Source organism: Pteropus medius, unplaced genomic scaffold, assembly GCF_902729225.1.
Source record: "Pteropus medius unplaced genomic scaffold, Ma_sr-lr_union100, whole genome shotgun sequence".
In the NCBI taxonomy this organism is placed as follows: Eukaryota; Metazoa; Chordata; class Mammalia; order Chiroptera; family Pteropodidae; genus Pteropus; species Pteropus medius.
Window position 1 is genome coordinate 15,039,801 of NW_024354500.1, and position 17,779 is coordinate 15,057,579.

The following is a 17,779-nucleotide window of genomic DNA, read 5'->3' on the forward strand; positions in this document are numbered from 1 at the left end:
TCTAAGCCAAATAACAATCTTACATGTGGGAGTTTTTATCTGGAATTTACAGTTAAGGAAACTGAGTCTTTTAGAGGTTAGCTTAATTTTCATAGTAAATGAGTCGTCCACCTTCTGATTTGAGAACCTTTCATCTTAATATTTTATTGCCCCTGTTAGTTTTATAAACAAGTATTTAAGTAGTTCAGCAGGAAACTAAATTTAACTTTCAAGATGATTCTTGAAAGTCGGGTTTACTTCCTCATTCATTGATCCCATTCCAGGAGTGATAACTACAGTTTTTTAAGACACCACCACTTGTATTTCCTTGCTTTATGGACTTCATGTAGCCATAGAATGTTTTGAGCCTTCTAAATTGAAGCCAGAGGAATAAATCATATGTTTTGTATAAGATGCTGCTGTGAGTTCATATTAACATTTATGTTGGATAATTATTTCTGGGTAGGAGGAGATAATGTATTTTATAATTTAAATATTTAGCTGCTGTTAGCTTTTATTTTTATATGAAGGGGTTATTGAGGCTTTTTTTTTTTTTTTTAACATCTCTAGCTTTATTCTCTTTACTCGACATAATTATAGGGTCCCTTTTCCTAGTATTAGTTGGTGTGTTTTCTGCTAAGGAATGTAGGTAATTTCAACATAAGAAAACACAAAGAAAATTAGATCAATTTTGTGCCCTTCCTCTACGTTATTCTGTAAAGAAATCTATTGCCTTCTTAGTCATTTAAAGTCCATAATTGCATTGCTCTTGCTCCTTTTCAGTACAACTGATAATCAAGAATTAGTTATCCTCAGAGGACTATTTATATAACTTGGCTACAATAGCTATAAGTTTTTAGTCTGTAATTTTATAAGTATTATATGGATATGTGTATACATCTATTTTTCCAAAGAGATATGAATCAATAGAATGATATTAGTGAAATAATTTAGATAAAACAATTTTTACATTTGGAATATATTGTCTGTGAAGTTGCATTTCTTTCAAATAGTGATTGGGAAATGCCTTATAAGACAATATTTAAAGTATTTTTATTGTATATATCGAAATATAAATCCTGGTATATTTTAGATGTATATAATTTGTGGAAAGCATTTTTAGCTGACAGTAATTTTCAAAATGTTAGTTATGTCTTAAAATTTTGATTATTGTACTTTTTGAGTTATTTGGCCAAATTTTAAGCAATAGATACATACACGGTGATGTACTAGATACTTAGTAGATAAATAAACCTGTAAGTATAATATAAGGAAAAATAACAGTTTATATGAAAGTTTAGATGAGGGGTAGGGTTACTACTAGCTATGAAGGTAGGTTTTCGAATACAGGAGAAAAGAATGTTAAGATGTTATGGGCAAGGTAGATATTGATAGATTCAGGGGAAGTTAGATGAAAGGAAAGCCATTCTAGGGATAAAAGCGGCATGAGTTAGGAAATTAAAGAGTTGTTAAGGAAATTTAGTAACTTAAATCAGGTGAAGTAGAGAGTACGTGAACAGAAATAATGGGAATACAATGTGTAAACTCAAGAAGTTTGGCCAGATCATGGAGGGCCTTGAATGCTGATCTGAAGAACTAGACTTTTAAAATATGGAAGCAAGGGGTTATTGAAATTATTTTAACATGAAAATGTGCATAGTATGCCTTAAGATGTTACTTTGACTGCAGTGCCAACTATTAATTGATAGGGAAGAGACATAAAACATAAATAGCAGATAGTTTGCTGTAGCTGACCAAATAAGAGATGATGAGGGATTAATTTATGGAAGTAAAAAAGAGGCAGATGCCAAGAGATTTTGAAGGTGTATTCATAGTATTTGGCCAATGATTGGGTTCATAAGGAGGCAAGGAAAAGAATGGCGAAAAATCGTGCATTACTGTGAGAATGGTAATGCTGTTTAAAAAAATAGAAAAAAGAGGTAAAGTGTCTGAGGAGTGACAGGTTTAGACAAGTAGAATTTTAGAAGATGGTAGGAATCTCAAAAGTCAGACCAAATTATAGGAATTTGGAATTCATTTACACAAATAGACTACAGATATATAAATTTATCAGGGCGAAAGATATATTGTCGAGAGAATATGGCTAAAGATAAAATGTAAGGGAACGACTACTTTTAAGAATGAAAGGAAGAAGAAATTAGAAGACAGGAGATCTATTAGCTTTCCCTTATAGCCTGAGGAATAAGAAAAGGCATCCCATTGCCCTGAGGAAAACTAGGAGGTGAGAATTGGATTTGGTGTAATAAAACAGGCCAGAGTAGAAGCTCCACATAGAGTGGAGGGGCACAGGGTCAGATGTGTGTTTTGGAGTCAACTAGTGAAAACAGCTTTGAGCTTTAAGATTTATCTTAAAATCTGGTTTTAGTAACAGAGTTAAAGGGGAAAAAAAATATCACAATTCTAATCTTTTATACTAACATTTCCTTGTTATTTAGGGATCAGACTTGCTATAACATAATTCCACTCTACAATTCAATGAAGAAGAAAGTTTTGTCTGACTCTGAGGTATTTATTATTTAATTATGATTATTATTACATTGGTCTTATTCTCTATATAAAAAGAAATGTACACATAGTGGTTTTCAGATAAATGCTGTTGTGAAAATTATTTTTGCCTAATGCTGTCGTTAATTTAAATAGTTCAGAATTTTCATTTTTTGTTATAAATTTTTTAAACAGTGGGAGCAGGGAGACTTTAATGATTCAGTAAAGTGTTCCAGCATATACATTATAGGTTTCCTAAAGTGTAAAGGAGATCATGGGAATATAAACAACTGTAGAATACAGTTGATACTTGAACAATGTGGGGTTAGCGCAGCTGACTCCCAAGCATTTGAAAGATTGTGTATAACTTTTGAGTCCCCAAAAACTTAACTACTAGAATCCTTACCAATAACATAAACAATTTATTAACACATGTTTTCTATGTCGTATGTATTATATACTGTATTCTTACGATAATGTAAACTATAGAAAAATATTAAAATAATAATACATTTACAGTATTTTATGTATTTATTGAAAAAGTCCACGTGTAAGTGGACCTGTGCAGTTCAAATCTGTGTTGTTCAAGGGTCAACTATAATAAAGAAATTTCGAATGTTTAATGAATATGATAAATTCTTGCTTCAAAGGAAGAAGAGAAAGATGCTGATGTACCAGGAACTTCTACCCGAAAAAGAAAGGTAATGTATTTTTTTGTTTTAGCGTAAGTATCTTATATGAATTAAAATGTATTACAAGCACTTTTTTTACTGTTAGTATTTTTAAAGACAGATTGTTACTTCCAAATAAGTTTCCATCACAAAATGCATGGTTTTCAGAATTAGGTGAATGATATTTTTAATTATTTTAATTATTATATATTACCTAATTATCTAAGAATGCATTAAAAATACAAAACTTACTTGTATGTGTTAATATATTTATTTGAACATTTTTATTTTAGGACCATCAGCCTAGAAGAAGATTACGTAACAGAGCTCAGTCTGATATTCAAGCATGGAAGAAACAGTGTCAGGAATTGTTAAATCTCATATTTCAGTGTGAAGATTCTGAGCCTTTCCGCCAGCCAGTAGATCTCCTTGAATATCCAGTAAGTACTTTCGAAAATATTTTCTTTACCTGTCAGTTCGCTATATATCTTATTCATAACAGTTTGCTATTTAAATTATTTTTTATGCTTATAGTATATTCATTATTTCATACATGTTCTCATTATCAATTTGGTTATATAGAACATCTAAGTTGAATAGTGTGGTAAAATAGAAAAAAACCCAAACTAAGACTCCAAAGAATCAGGTTATGGTCCTAGCTCTGCCTCTTACAGTTGTGAAACTCTGAGCAAGTCATTTAGTTTTCTCATCTGAATTTTTATTTTTCACTATTTTCTTTCCTACACTAATTTCACAAATTTATTATGGCAGTTGTTTAGGAAATAAGAATAATAATATTTACCTAACCTTCCTATGGGGTTATAGATGTAATGAGAATACATTAAAATAGTTTGAAGCACTATACATAAATGTAAGGTGTCATTTTTATATATATTTATGTTATTCCAATTTATGATCTTTATGGAATTCATGGTAGAAAGGTTGAGTAAACATGATCCCGTATTTATTTTTCAATGTAGTCTTAGCAATCTAAGTTTAGCTTACAGTGATTTTTTTAATTCCTTCGTTCAGTTATTAAAGGTTGTACAGTTTAGATAACATTCATGGTTTCAAATGAAAATAAAAATTAGATATTTTATAAGAGATCGTGACCCAGATGTTGTATCCTCTGACTTCATTATCTGTTTATGTATATATTCTAATTTGCAATGATGAAAACGGAGAAATTTCATCAACGGGTAAATATTATAAATGCCTTTTCTTGTCATTTAAAATCATGAAACATGGAATCTTAAATGTAGACTATTAATCTTTAATTCCAGCAATATGATAAATTGGACTAGTTAAAAAAGCTACCTTCTCAGCAGTTTCATAGAGCCACTCCCCAATCCTTACATGATAGGGAAGGCCAAGCAAAACCTGGACTTCCATTCCTACATGGCAGTAACAAGGGAGTGTCCCTCTTAGCCCAAAGAGTGGGGTCACAATAGGCCCACCAAAACACAAGATTTAAAATAAGATGTAAGATTTTTAAAAGATCCAGTCTTAGACCCAAAATGTCTAGGTTTCAATAAAATTCAGTTGTCATACCAAGAAAGTCTCAAAACAGAAGAACGAAATGGAAATAGAACTAAAAAATAACTGAAATAAAACTCACTGAAGAGTACAAAGGAAAGAATCAGTGAAAATGAAGATAAAAAATAAGTGTAGGGGAGGTTTCTATACTTCACTTGAACTGATAAAATGCTGACACCATTATATTTTTATAGTTATGTATATATTATAAAATACTTCAACAGCCACTTAAACTGTACAGAGTTAAAATCATAAACATAGATAAATCAAATGGAATTCTAAAACCTGTTCAAGTGACCTACAAAAAGGTTGGAGAAAGGTAAAAACAGAATAAACAAAACAAAAAAATGACAGACATAATTGAAATTATACAGTGTGTTTTCCAACCACAATTGGACTGGAAATCAATAACAGAAAAGTAACAGAAAGATCTCCAAACACTTGATAACTAAACAATATACTTTCAAATAATCCATGATTCACAGAAGACTTATGAGAAATAAAAAATACATTGAACTTAATGAAAATGAATACAATATAGCAGAATTTGTGGAACGCAGCTAAAGCAATGCAGGGATATTTATAGCACTTAATAGTCCATCAGAAGAGGAAAAATCTCAAATCAATAATCCAAGCGCTCTCAAGAACCAAGAAAAAGAATAAAATTAACCAAAAGTGAGCAGAGGAAATAATAAAGAGCAGAAATCAATGAAAATGAAAACTTAAAGAAAAATAGAGGAAATTATAAAATCAAAAGCTAGTTTTTTGAAAAGATCAATAAAATGGACAAACCTCTATTAAGATTTACAAAGCTAAAAAGAGAAAAGACACATATTGCAAATATTAGGAATGTAGTAAGGGATATCACTACAGACCCTGCAGATATCAAAAGGATAATAAAGGAATACTACAAAGAACTCCACACTCAGAAATTTGACACCCTCGATGAAATAGACCAATTCTCGAAGTAAAAACCAGCACAGTTCACCAAATATGAAATAGATCATTTGAATAGCCTTATAATTAGTAAGGAAATTTAATTTAAAATCTTTTAAAAAAGAAATCTCTTAAGTTTAGATGTCTTTACTAGAGAATTCTACCAAACGTTTAAAGATTTAACATAAATTTTACACAATCTTCCACAAGTTAGAAGAGAACACTTCTCCACTCAAGTCTATGGAGCCAGTATTCTCCTGATATCAAAACCAGACAAAACAATACAAAAGAAAATATAAGAATTTTTAAAATATCAGCAAATAGAATTCAGCAATATATAAAAATTATTCTATACTCTGACCAGTGGATTTTTTCCCCAGGGATGTAAAGTTGTTTCAGCATTCAAAACTCAGTCAGTGTAATTCATCATTTTAAAGGAGAGAATCACATATCAATTAATGCAGAAAAAAAATTGACAAAATGCATTACCCATTTGTTCTAAGAACGTACATGTTGGATATGATATGGTATGGTAAAGTCAGCATGGCCACATGAGGAAACGAGAATGAAGGTTGGAAGGAAGTTTATTATGCTGGTCCTAGCGAGGCAGTCAGTGAATGCCACTTAGCACCACAAGGAAACACCAGGTTTTGATCATGTGGCAGAAGACAGTAAGGGAAAAGCTTAGGCCAGACCCTATATTGGAGTTTCTATGAGAGAGGTAAGGCAGGGCAGGATAAACAGTTTACAGTTGGCTATTTTGAATAATTCCAGTGGGCTTTGGGCCATAGGGGTGTCTGGTACCTGGCCCTGGGATGATTCAGAGCGGAAGTAATATTGGCTTGGTGTTTGAGAGTTAGATAAGGAGGTGGTTGGTTTGCGTATGAAAAATGTACTCCTAGTGCAGCCCTTTGCTATCTCTAAGAATTGGATAGTCCTGAGAGGGAGCAGTGTCTCCTCAGGTCTGTAAGGCCCCCAAATGCCAGAGCATCAAGAATACAGAAAATAAGAAAATATAGTTAATACAGTTGGCCCTGTGATGAATGGATGCCACATAGATAAGTACGTAATCTAAGAAAACAACATCATTAATGATAAAAATAATAATAAAAAAAGACTTAGGAAAACTAGGAATAAAGGGGAACTTCCATAACTTGATAAAGAACATTTGTTAGATAACCTACAGCTGTCATCATGCTTTATCATGAAAAACTGAATGCTTTCCCCCTGAGATTGGGAATGAGGCAAAGATGTCCATTTTCACCACTGCTATTCAGTATAGTATTGCAAATTCTAGCCAACGCAACAAAGCAAAAAAGAAAGAAAAAAAGACGTACGGATTGTTAAGGAAGAAATAAAACTGTCCTTGTTTGTAAAAGGCAGTGATCCTGTTTGCTTTATGGTCAAACATATTTGATCATAATTGAAACTTGATGATGTAAAGTCAAGTTATATTTTGAAAAATACAGTTACATACTCTGAGGCTATAGAAAAGGTCTAGTACTCATTATCCTTATTAAGAGATGCTATATTCAGATAATTTTATACTATTCTTTTTTTCTACTTTCACTTGTCTTATTGCTTCTAATCTATTACCTTATTTTTTTACACAGTTGACTAGGCAGAGACTTTGGGGGTAGTTCCACTTGTCCTCTGTGGAATGAAGTGTATAGGCTTTGTGACAACTATCTAAAGCTATGGTTGTGTTTCAGTGAGTTGACAACCTTTAGAGTTTATAGGTAGCATAAAGTTTGGGGTTTTTTACATCCAAATTATGTGTGTACTTGTAGAGCTGAGGTTTTTTTAATACTTTTTAAATCTTCTTCCCTATACAACTTCACCCTTTACCTCTTCCCCAAGGGGAAAAATAAAAAGCAGAACTTAATAAGTTCTTATGCAATAAAAGGGAGAAGGCATGAAAAAAATTATTAGAAAAAGAGAGCTGTGATGGGACCAAGGAATGATTATTAATAGTTCTAGGACTTGCATTCATTGCAGAAATTGTACGTGAATCCCTTTACTGAGAAGTAATGCTTTGTGGTAGTAATGAAGATAATAATAATACCACCTGTTTTTCCTCTTTTAGGACTACAGAGACATCATTGACACTCCAATGGATTTTGCTACTGTTAGAGAAACTTTAGAGGCTGGGAATTATGAGTCACCAATGGAATTATGTAAAGATGTCAGACTTATTTTTAGTAATTCTAAAGCATATACACCAAGCAAAAGATCAAGGGTATATAATTTTCTTTTATGTTTAAATTAAATGATATTAGTAGAAAAGGTATGTTAAGCAACTAAATGTTGCTTTCATTTAAAATTGAGAGCAAAATTGACTAATTTTCTATTATGTTCTTAATGGTATCTTAGTGGAAAAAAGAACTGACTTTTTTCTACTTTGTCCGTTCTATGAAATAACACTGATGTCACTGACGTTTAAGGATGGTTACTTTTCTTGAAGTAGCATGGTTGAGTAGATACCACATACAGATCATCCTGGTATATACTAGGGCTGTTTTCTGTAACAATGGAAAGGAGCATTTTTGTGAATGATTTATAAAAATTAGTAAAACTAATTTACCTGTCTTTGGCCAGCAAGACAACACATGTAAATGAGGAAGAATAGATGCTAGATCTGGGTAGCAATGGAGAACAGGTTCAAACCCTCAGGGATAGTTTAATATGACAGAGTTCCCAGAAATTTTGTATGAGCCATCTGAATTAATAGTAGGGATTTTCTTTAAGACTCAAAGCTTGGGAGATTCCTATTCTAAACATAAAAATAATTTAATTGTAAAAATGCTTTAGTTTTACTCTTCATCAAAAGAGGTTGGGGAAAAGCACTGTTTAAATTCTAAAAACTTTATTCTAGGACTATAAATATATTATATATACATTATATATTAATATCTACTGAACAGACATTTTCCTTTGAGGAATGTTTGAACATTTTTTTTTTCCTTACCACAGATTTACAGCATGAGTTTGCGCCTATCTGCTTTCTTTGAAGAACACATCAGTTCAGTTTTATCAGATTATAAATCTGCTCTTCGTTTTCATAAAAGAAATACAATAACCAAAAGGAGGAAGAAAAGAAACAGAAGCAGCTCTGTTTCCAGTAGTGCTGCATCAAGGTATTTGATTTCTTTTAAATAGCATCAGCTGATCTTTAACTTTGTCATCTAAATGATAGAACTCAGTGTTTTTTAATACTTCCTTTACTATTCCCTATATTGCAGAATGATATATTTGACATGCAAGTTCCTATGATGTGGAGGATTTTTAATCTTTTAACTAAAGCTATACTAGTGTAAGTGCTTAAATTCAAACTGCTAAACCTATACAGTAAAACAGCATTTTTAGGATAGTAATGGCATCATGCTTTCTGTCATATATAACTATAGCATTTACGGCGATCCTTCACTAAATATTCACTTTTCAAAGGCTCACAACCATATGAAATCCACTACAAATCTCATGTTTTAACATATTTCATAATAGCACAAATATTGAATCAAATAGTATGTACAGAACTGTTTTATTCATCTACATAGAGCTATAAGAATGACTAATGATATTATTTTATTTACAGCCCTGAAAGGAAAAAAAGGATCGTAAAACCCCAGCTAAAGTCAGATATCTCTACCTCTCCATTCTCTACACCTACACGATCAATACCACCAAGGCACAATGCCGCTCAGATAAATGGTAAAACAGAATCCAGTTCTGTAGTTCGAACCAGAAGCAACCGTGTGATTGTAGATCCAGTTACCACTGAGCAACCATCTACTTCTTCAGCAGCAAAGACTTTTATTTCAAAAGCTAATACATCTGCAATGCCCGGGAAAACAAGTAAGAATCAGTTACAATTTCTAAATTGAAGTATATAAATGACGCTTTTAAGCTTTTACTTTGCCAAATGAAATAGACTGGATTTTAATAAATTCCAGCAGATGCTGTGGATTTTCTTAATTGTTTTTACTGCTTTTTAAAAAACTTTTGTTTTTAATAAGAAAAAATTGTGGTTAAGAAGTATCAGTGTAGAATAATGCATAAAAATGGCAACTCTGACCCAAATTGCCTTAATTTAAATACTAATATCCAGACTTGCTAGCAGTTTCCAAGACCTGCCATCATAAATCTTGAAGTAACTGGACAACTTAGCTTCTAAAAAGTTTGAAATTATTAAGAATTTACTTATTTATGCCTTTTTCCTATTTGAAAATAGATTTTTCTAAAGGACCTTTAAGCATCCCTCAGGTTTTACCCTCTTGCCTAATTCAAGCAATTCAGGTTAGAAGTAATCCCAGCCTTCTTGTTTGTTTTTAAGTTAAATAACTTAACTTGTAATGTTTTGTTTATGTATGTGTGTTTTAGTTCTAGAGAATTCTGTGAAACATTCCAAAACCTTGAATAGTCTTTCAAGTCCTGGTCAATCCAATTTTAGTCATGGCACTAGGAATAATTCTGCAAAAGAAAACTTGGAAAAGGAAAAGCCAGTCAAACGTAAAATGAAGTCATCTGTACTCTCAAAGACACCCACTCTTTCAAAGTCATCAACTGTCATTGAGCAAGGTAAGGTGTTATTTGTATCTTCCAAAATAGAGTAGATCTTTAAAAACGATGCTTTTGTTGGAGTTAACACTCATATCAATTTTTTAGGTTACTCATTTAAAAGTCACATTCTGTATTAGTTGATAAATTTTAGAGAGAGATCTTTTGATTTGCAGTTTTGTGCCAAAAACAAACTGTGTTGTTATTAAATTCTAAAAGCCAAAAAATTTTGCTGTATGGAAATGAAAACAAATTGTAGATTAAAGGCTTCTAAGGATGTAAATTAGTTTAACTTCGCTATTACAAAACCTGAAAGTATATCAAAAAAGTTTAAGTTAAATTGGATTTCGTTAACCCATGTAGCAGTTCTCACTTTTTTTTTTAGAAAAATTAAGTTTTTAGTACATCACAGGATTCAGCACAACAACGTTTACTAAATAATAATTCATCAGGGTTGTCTACAGTCAGACCATCTATTCTAGTATACAACTTTTGGCTTTTTACAGTTATCCTTCCAAGTTCTTTCGTCTGCACATTTTCTTTGTAGAGGCTTTCTGTTTGAAAGATAGAGAAGGTAAATGATATAAGTACACCATGTAACATGTTAAAATAATTATGGGTTATTGGCAGAAGACCCTCAAGAATAGCATTTTGGAGGTGGCTCTGTAGTGTAGTGGTTTGCACGTGTGCTTTACACGCTGAAGGTGCTGGGTTCCTGGGTTCGCACCCCAGGTAGAGCCACGGCCCATACCTTGGGTTTGTGCCATGAGCGTGTGGGAGGAGACACCCCGCCTTCAGAGAGCCAGTTCTTAAGGGGAGACAGCAACATCCACAAGGCAGGGGGAAATTAAAAAGGGGGAGGATAAATAAATAAATTTTTAAAAATTAAAAAAAAGAATAGCATTTTGTATCATGATTCCCAAAATGTATCTAAACCATTTCCTCTTCAGTGTTCTCCCCATAAATCTCAAAATTTAATTGTCTGTTGAAAGGTCTTTATTTTGACTAATGGCATTGGAATCTACCCACCAACAAGTTTAAAATCAAGGAGTAATCTTAGCCTTTTCTTCCTCATGCAAATCTACTTGATAGTTACTGTTGTTTCTGCCTCCTTAGCATCTCTAAAATCTGTTTCCTCCTCTCCATTCTCATTTTCATGGCTTTAATTCATGCCTACATAACTTCTCACTTTGACTGTTGTCCTAATTTGCTAATTGGTTTCCCTGCCTCTGTTCTTAACTCTTCCTTATCTAATTCCCCTGCTTTCCAATCATATATGGAATCAGATTTTAATGTTTTTGCCTATTTATTATACATAACTCTTTATTACTTGGTTGTTACCTAACATTTCAGCTTTCCTTATTTGTTTTTTCCTTTTATGTCCCAGCTATCCTAAATCATTTGGAAGTCCTTGAATAGCATTGTCCTTTTTTTTCTTTTGGAATGTCTTTTTTTCCTGCCATTTTAAGTTTCCTGTTAATTTTCAAGTCTCACTCTGAAGTCTACTCCAGGAAGCCTCCTCCTGGATTCTTTAGACAGAATCAAGTTCTGCTTCTTTGTGTTACCAGAACTCCCTGTTCACTGCCTGTCGTGACCCTTAAGATTTGATTTATAATTTTTTGAATATTAAAAATACACAAGAGGACCAGAACAGTATAGAAATACATTTAGCTATTAAGTTACTCATTAATGATAACTTATTACATAAATATTGACATCTGAATTAACTACTAGAATCAAGAGCAGTGCTGTCGAATGGAAGTATAAGCCAGATATATAATTTAAAATTTTCTGGTAGTAAAATGTAGTAACAACAAACAGGTGAAATAATTTTAATAAATTTTATTTGCTCCATTATATCTAAAATGTTATCATTTAAACATGTAATCAATCTTTCAAAATATGTGGTGCTTTAGTATTCAAATTTAAATTTAATTAAAAATTCATTTCCTCAGTTGCATAGTACATTTCAGGTGCTCAATAGCCACATGGACAGCCACATGGACAGCACAGGTCCAGATGAGTGGTTTTTCAACTTTTTTTTTAGTTTCTGAATTTCTTTTTAAGAAAGCTATATTAGTTCTTGACCTTTTTAGGTTATATATTGCTTTGTGAAGTTGATGAAACCTGTAGTCCTTTCTGTAGAAAATTCACATTGGCATATCCATACAAAATTCAGACTATTTCAAAGAGTTTCTAGAGTCCTTGAAGCCAATCTGTAGAACTTCTATAGTGGTACGTGGTCCGATTATTTATAACCCTAGTCAGTAGTCTTAATGGAAAACAAATGAAAGGATATACAAAATCCTCAGGCAGGTTAAGTGTAATTGTTTGTTTAAAAATACTTATCTACTTTATGCGTGCCTGCGCACAACACACATTTCTCTCCTGTCCCCTCTGTCTTCATCATTATGGAAAACCACCAATCTAAAGAAAATTATTTGTACTGTGGGAGTCAGAAAAATTAAGGCTTTGCCTCTCCCTCTCTTCCTGGCTCTGACCTTTTATGAGTCTCTTGTTTTCTCTTGATATTTCTGAAATATAATTCCAACCCATGACAAAAAAAATACTGTTATGAAAAGGATTCTCTTTAAAAGCACTTTTCATCTCTTTATGGATTTCCTTTAAAGTATTGCATTGCAGATCACCACAACCAAACAAAAAAATTTCATAATTTTGGAGGAGAAAAAGTTAGTAGTAGTGCATGCATGTCTTTTTTCTTCATCTGAAGGGATAATATATATTTACCACAGAAAGGAAATCACCATGATTTCCAGATCTCATGTGTATTTAGAATTTGATCTCTCAATTTTTCTTTTTTTTTTAATAAAACATAATGGCTTTTATCATGGAGTTTGTTACAGTGGGATTTTAATCATGATAATGATGGGACACAGAGGCATACCTTGGAGATATTGCAGAATTGGTTCTGTTTACCACAATAAAGAAGTTTGGCAATAAAGCAAGTCACATGAATTTTTTAGTTTCCCAGTGCTTATAAAAGTTATGTTTACATTATACTGTAGTCTGTTAAGTGTACAATAGCATTATGTCTTTAAAAGATAATACATACCTTAATTTAAAAATAATTTATTGCTAAAAAATGCTAACCATCATCTGAGCCTGTTGGGAAAATGGCACCAATAGAATTGCTTGACCCAAGGTTGCCACAAACCTTCAATTTGATTTTTTTAAGAAGGCAATATCTGTGAAGCATAATTAAGTACAATAAAATGAGGTGGGTCTGTAAATAGTATCATTAAACTATTAGCCTTTTGTTGGTTCTTTTTCTTATTTTAGTAAAAAAGTAATTAAGATATCATTACATACATATATATAGCATTGGCCTTGTTGATTAGTTTGAGAGTCAAATAAAAAAACAATTCCAGATATTAAGTGTGCCGTTGGTTGCTTTTAACAGATTGCAAGAACAATGCTCTTGTACCAGGAAGCATTCAAGTAAATGGCCATGGAGGTCAGCCATCTAAACTTGTGAAGAGGGGACCTGGAAGGAAACCTAAGGTAGAAGTTAATACCAGTAGTGGTGAAGTTATACACAAGAAAAGGGGTAGAAAGCCCAAAAAGCTACAATATGCAAAGCCAGAAAATTCAGAGCAAAATACTGTACATCCTATCAGAGATGAAGTAGTTCCTTCTTCAACATGCAATTTTCTTTCTGAAACTAATATTGCAAAGGAGGATTTGTTACAGAAAAAGAATCGTGGAGGCAGAAAACCCAAAAGGAAGATGAAGACACAAAAACTAGATTCAGATCTCATAGTCCCTACAAGTGTTAAAATGCTAAGGAGAAGTAACCGAAAAAAGACAGATGATCCTATGGATGAGGAAGAAGAGTTTGAGGAACTTAAAGGCTCTGAACCCCACATGAGAACTAGAAACCAAGGTCGAAGGACAGCTTTCTATAATGAGGATGACTCTGAAGAGGAGCAAAGGCAGCTGTTGTTTGAAGACACCTCTTTGACTTTTGGAACTTCTAGCAGAGGACGAGTCCGAAAGTTGACTGAAAAAGCAAAAGCTAATTTAATTGGTTGGTAACTTGTACCAAAATATTTTACTTCAAAATCATAAAGCAGGTACAATTAAGGAATACGTAGAACTAAGGCTTCTGCTTCCTTGCTGCTGTGGTGGATTAGGGAATGTTATGATTTGATTTGCAAAAAAAACAAAAAACAAACAAGACACTTCACTTCTCTAAATGAATATATATAAATATATACATATATATTTTAAATGTTTGCTATTTATTGCCCTTAGGTAGGTTATGCATTTCAACATTCATTCACTGTTAGCAAAAAAAATTGAGGACCTATACTGAATTCCCAATTTATTTCTGGAAAAGACAGTTCTGCTACATTTTTAAGGAGCATAGTATTCCTAGTGATAGAGTGTTTCATGTTAAAATGAATTATTTTTGACCAAGCCAGGTACATTTCTATTGATACAGATGTCGTGCCCCCTGGGAAGACAGATGTTACCAGAGTAGCAGTAAATTAAAAAATGTGTTTCCTCTAAAGATAAATATAAAATTCCCACAATTTGATATCCTAAAGAGTTTAATTTTAATTGTACAATGTTCATCTACAAAGAATCTAGAGGAGGCTTTTGCTGTATTCCATTTCTGCCAAACGTAAGAGAAAATGTACTGATGAAAAGGAAACATATCCACATTGGAAAACATTTGACTGTCTAATTTTTCAGACCTTGATTCTTATATCAATCACTCGATCTCTGTTTATTGTGCCAAAGACTGAGAATCAGTGCAGTGGAAAGCCTGTTTTTGACTGTCAGGACAGCATACACTTTTCAATATTGGAAAGGCTATATATTATTCTAAAGAGCAAGTTAGTAAAGAGTTATGCTGAGATGTATCTTTTTTTGGTACTAATAGTAGAAAGTAATGCACTGGTGGGTCCTTTGACAGAGATGTTTTGGAGAAAGTGTTTAAGTGGTTAAAGGATTCAAGGAAAATACAGGAAAAAGGTATGGGATTTGATGTTTACTTGTTGATCTGGATTAATGTCATTTCTAAACTTTAGACATATCTAATAGGCTAAAATGACTTACAAAGAAATGTGTCTGTGTGTGTATGTGTATATATTGATAAATGGGTATAATTAAATATATATACAAACACATACTTATATACTATTACCCAGGTATAAATTCTTTTTTCAGGATTTTTTAGATAGTGGTAGAATAAAAATAATTTTAAAATGTCATACTTTATAGTTTAATTTTAAGGGGAAGATTGGTTATTTTCAATTATTAAAGGTTAAAATAGGCCAAATCACTTTTTATGCAATCATGTTTTATACAGTGGTCTCATTGCACATTGTGTTTTTTCTGCACTTTTTACGGTATCCTTATCACGCTGGTATGTCAATATACACCCTAAAAAAAATTCCATTTAATGATTGTGCCTTGTAGTCTATTATTTTTTGCATCATTAGTAAAATTAAGTTGTCTATTGTAAATGATAATTATATGACTTAGGAGAATGTATTGCTATATGTACTGCTATGGAAAAGGAAAGCAGTTATTTATTTGTTTATGGTACAGTTATTTTATACCTTAAAAACCAACATAAATACCATTTCTATTGTTTAGAAATTACTGTCCATTTTTTTAAAAAGTTGAAATAATGTAGTATTTTCTGAGGACTGGTATGGTACAAAAATGTAACCAAAATTTTCAGATACTACATTTTTAAAAAGTGAGGTTGGGAAAACATGTATCAGCATAACCCTGGTGTAGAAAAATAAAATCTTTAATTGAACCTCGGCAAAATACATTACATAATTATTTCTTATTTCTGGTAGGGATAATTGGTAACTGTCATTTAATTGTCTTGAAGAAGAATGGAAAGTGATTCATTTGGGCTTTTTTGGACCATTTGTAACTAAATTTGTACAGAAATCCTTCTGTGAAATTAAGTAAACCATTTTCCAGATCTTTAACTGGATTGCTGTGATTTTGAAGTTGAAAAATAATTTCAAAAATTTCAGGTTTTTTGTATATTTATTTTTTTCTAACAAATATATTTAACTATATAATTAAAATTCAGTAAACTCTTCATAATGCAGAAATGGATGGCTTGGTTGTATAGTAAAATGAGTCAGTTACACCATTATTGAAAATAATACCGTGTATGTTTGAATTTGTCATTAAAGTAATATGTTGCTTTTGAAGGCAATCTATTTGAAACATGTAATTTCCTGATGTTATCTGCATTGTGTTAGAAAAAATAGATTACAAATCCATTTTTGTAAAAAATATGTGTATAAGTTTTAAAGTGTGTACAGAGAAAGGAAGAGCGTACACAGTCTTAGAGTGGAATATACCTCTAGTGCGGTGTATGGATTAGTTCTCTCGAGCAAAGACATGAGTATTTACCATTTACCTGCAACAAGTAAATGTATTCTGTTCTAAAGACACTGTATATTTATGACCTTATTTGGACATTATTAGACACTGATTTCTTAGTAAAGCAAAAATTACTTGGATCAGATTATTTGTAATTGAAACACTTAAAAATGTATTAGTAATACCAGATATATTTAGATTTTATGTTTTTATAATTTAGCTTCTATGCATTGCAGAAGTTAAATTGAGAAATTTAAGTCATCACCATATTTTTGTTCTGTTTGATCACTTGGAAAAATATTTTCTTTGATACAGTGACACCACGTATGTACTGTTTATAGGCCAAAAGGAAATGTCAACAGTTGTCTTAGGTGAGCAATAAAAAAAAAATCTCAAGTTTACTGAAAATTTCAGAAATATAATTTGTTACATGCATGGATATTGTAAATCAATCTATGTATTTTTAAGTACCTAACCCTAATCTCTCCTTTCACTCCAACATTCTTGAGTCCCAGTCAAATCTTAAAAAATTATAAAATGTTGCAAATGAAAAGTTTAACATTCTTTGTAATTACAGTCTGACAACTCTGGGCAATATAAAATTTTATCTTTTGTAACCTGCTATTACAGCATTGGATCATTTTCTGCATATATGTTTGTACTAAAGACACGTTCGTCTTATTTCCATTATTGCTCAGCTTTACAAATTTGAAAACTTTTATTACAAAACTATCTTAAGTTTAATTAGAATAACTGTAGAATATTTGTGAAATTGTTTGAGTCACATTTGAGACATGAATTTGGCTAAATTTAGTATCACTTGGAAATGAATTACTTAAGATACACTGATCATCAAAATGATCCTCATGTAACATGTATGCTAACATCTAGAATTGTCCCTTATTGGCAGTGTGGTAGATTAATCAGATACGTTAACAAATGTAGTCAAATAACATTTTTTGTTTATGTGATATTAGCAACATTTACATGTTTTAAAATATGATTTGTAATATAAATTATTCTCCAATAGTGTTTACTTTAATTCTAGCATTCCATTTTATACATACCAACATATCCATATATCTTTCAAATGTCAACTGGAAACAATTTTGATTTTCAGTGTTCTATCTATTGAAAACAAATTGTTATTCTGAATGTTTTTGTTCACCTTAAGTTTATTTTTGAGTAGGCTGAAAGGACCAAGATATGTG

The 17,779-nt window shown here is 31.8% G+C and overlaps 1 protein-coding gene across 1 annotated transcript in view; it reads left to right on the forward strand.

Moving 5' to 3' along the window:
• PHIP (PHIP subunit of CUL4-Ring ligase complex) overlaps positions 1-17,010 on the forward strand; it is a 111,052-nt gene extending 94,042 nt beyond the window's left edge. Inside the window, exons 33-40 of the mRNA XM_039853155.1 lie at positions 2,436-2,505; positions 3,135-3,185; positions 3,449-3,595; positions 7,714-7,866; positions 8,601-8,764; positions 9,223-9,482; positions 10,008-10,205; positions 13,606-17,010. Coding sequence (XP_039709089.1) covers positions 2,436-2,505; positions 3,135-3,185; positions 3,449-3,595; positions 7,714-7,866; positions 8,601-8,764; positions 9,223-9,482; positions 10,008-10,205; positions 13,606-14,240 — 1,678 coding nt within the window. The 3' untranslated portion in view covers positions 14,241-17,010. The remainder of the gene's footprint in view (positions 1-2,435; positions 2,506-3,134; positions 3,186-3,448; positions 3,596-7,713; positions 7,867-8,600; positions 8,765-9,222; positions 9,483-10,007; positions 10,206-13,605) is intronic.
• The last annotated feature ends 769 nt before the right edge of the window (positions 17,011-17,779 follow it).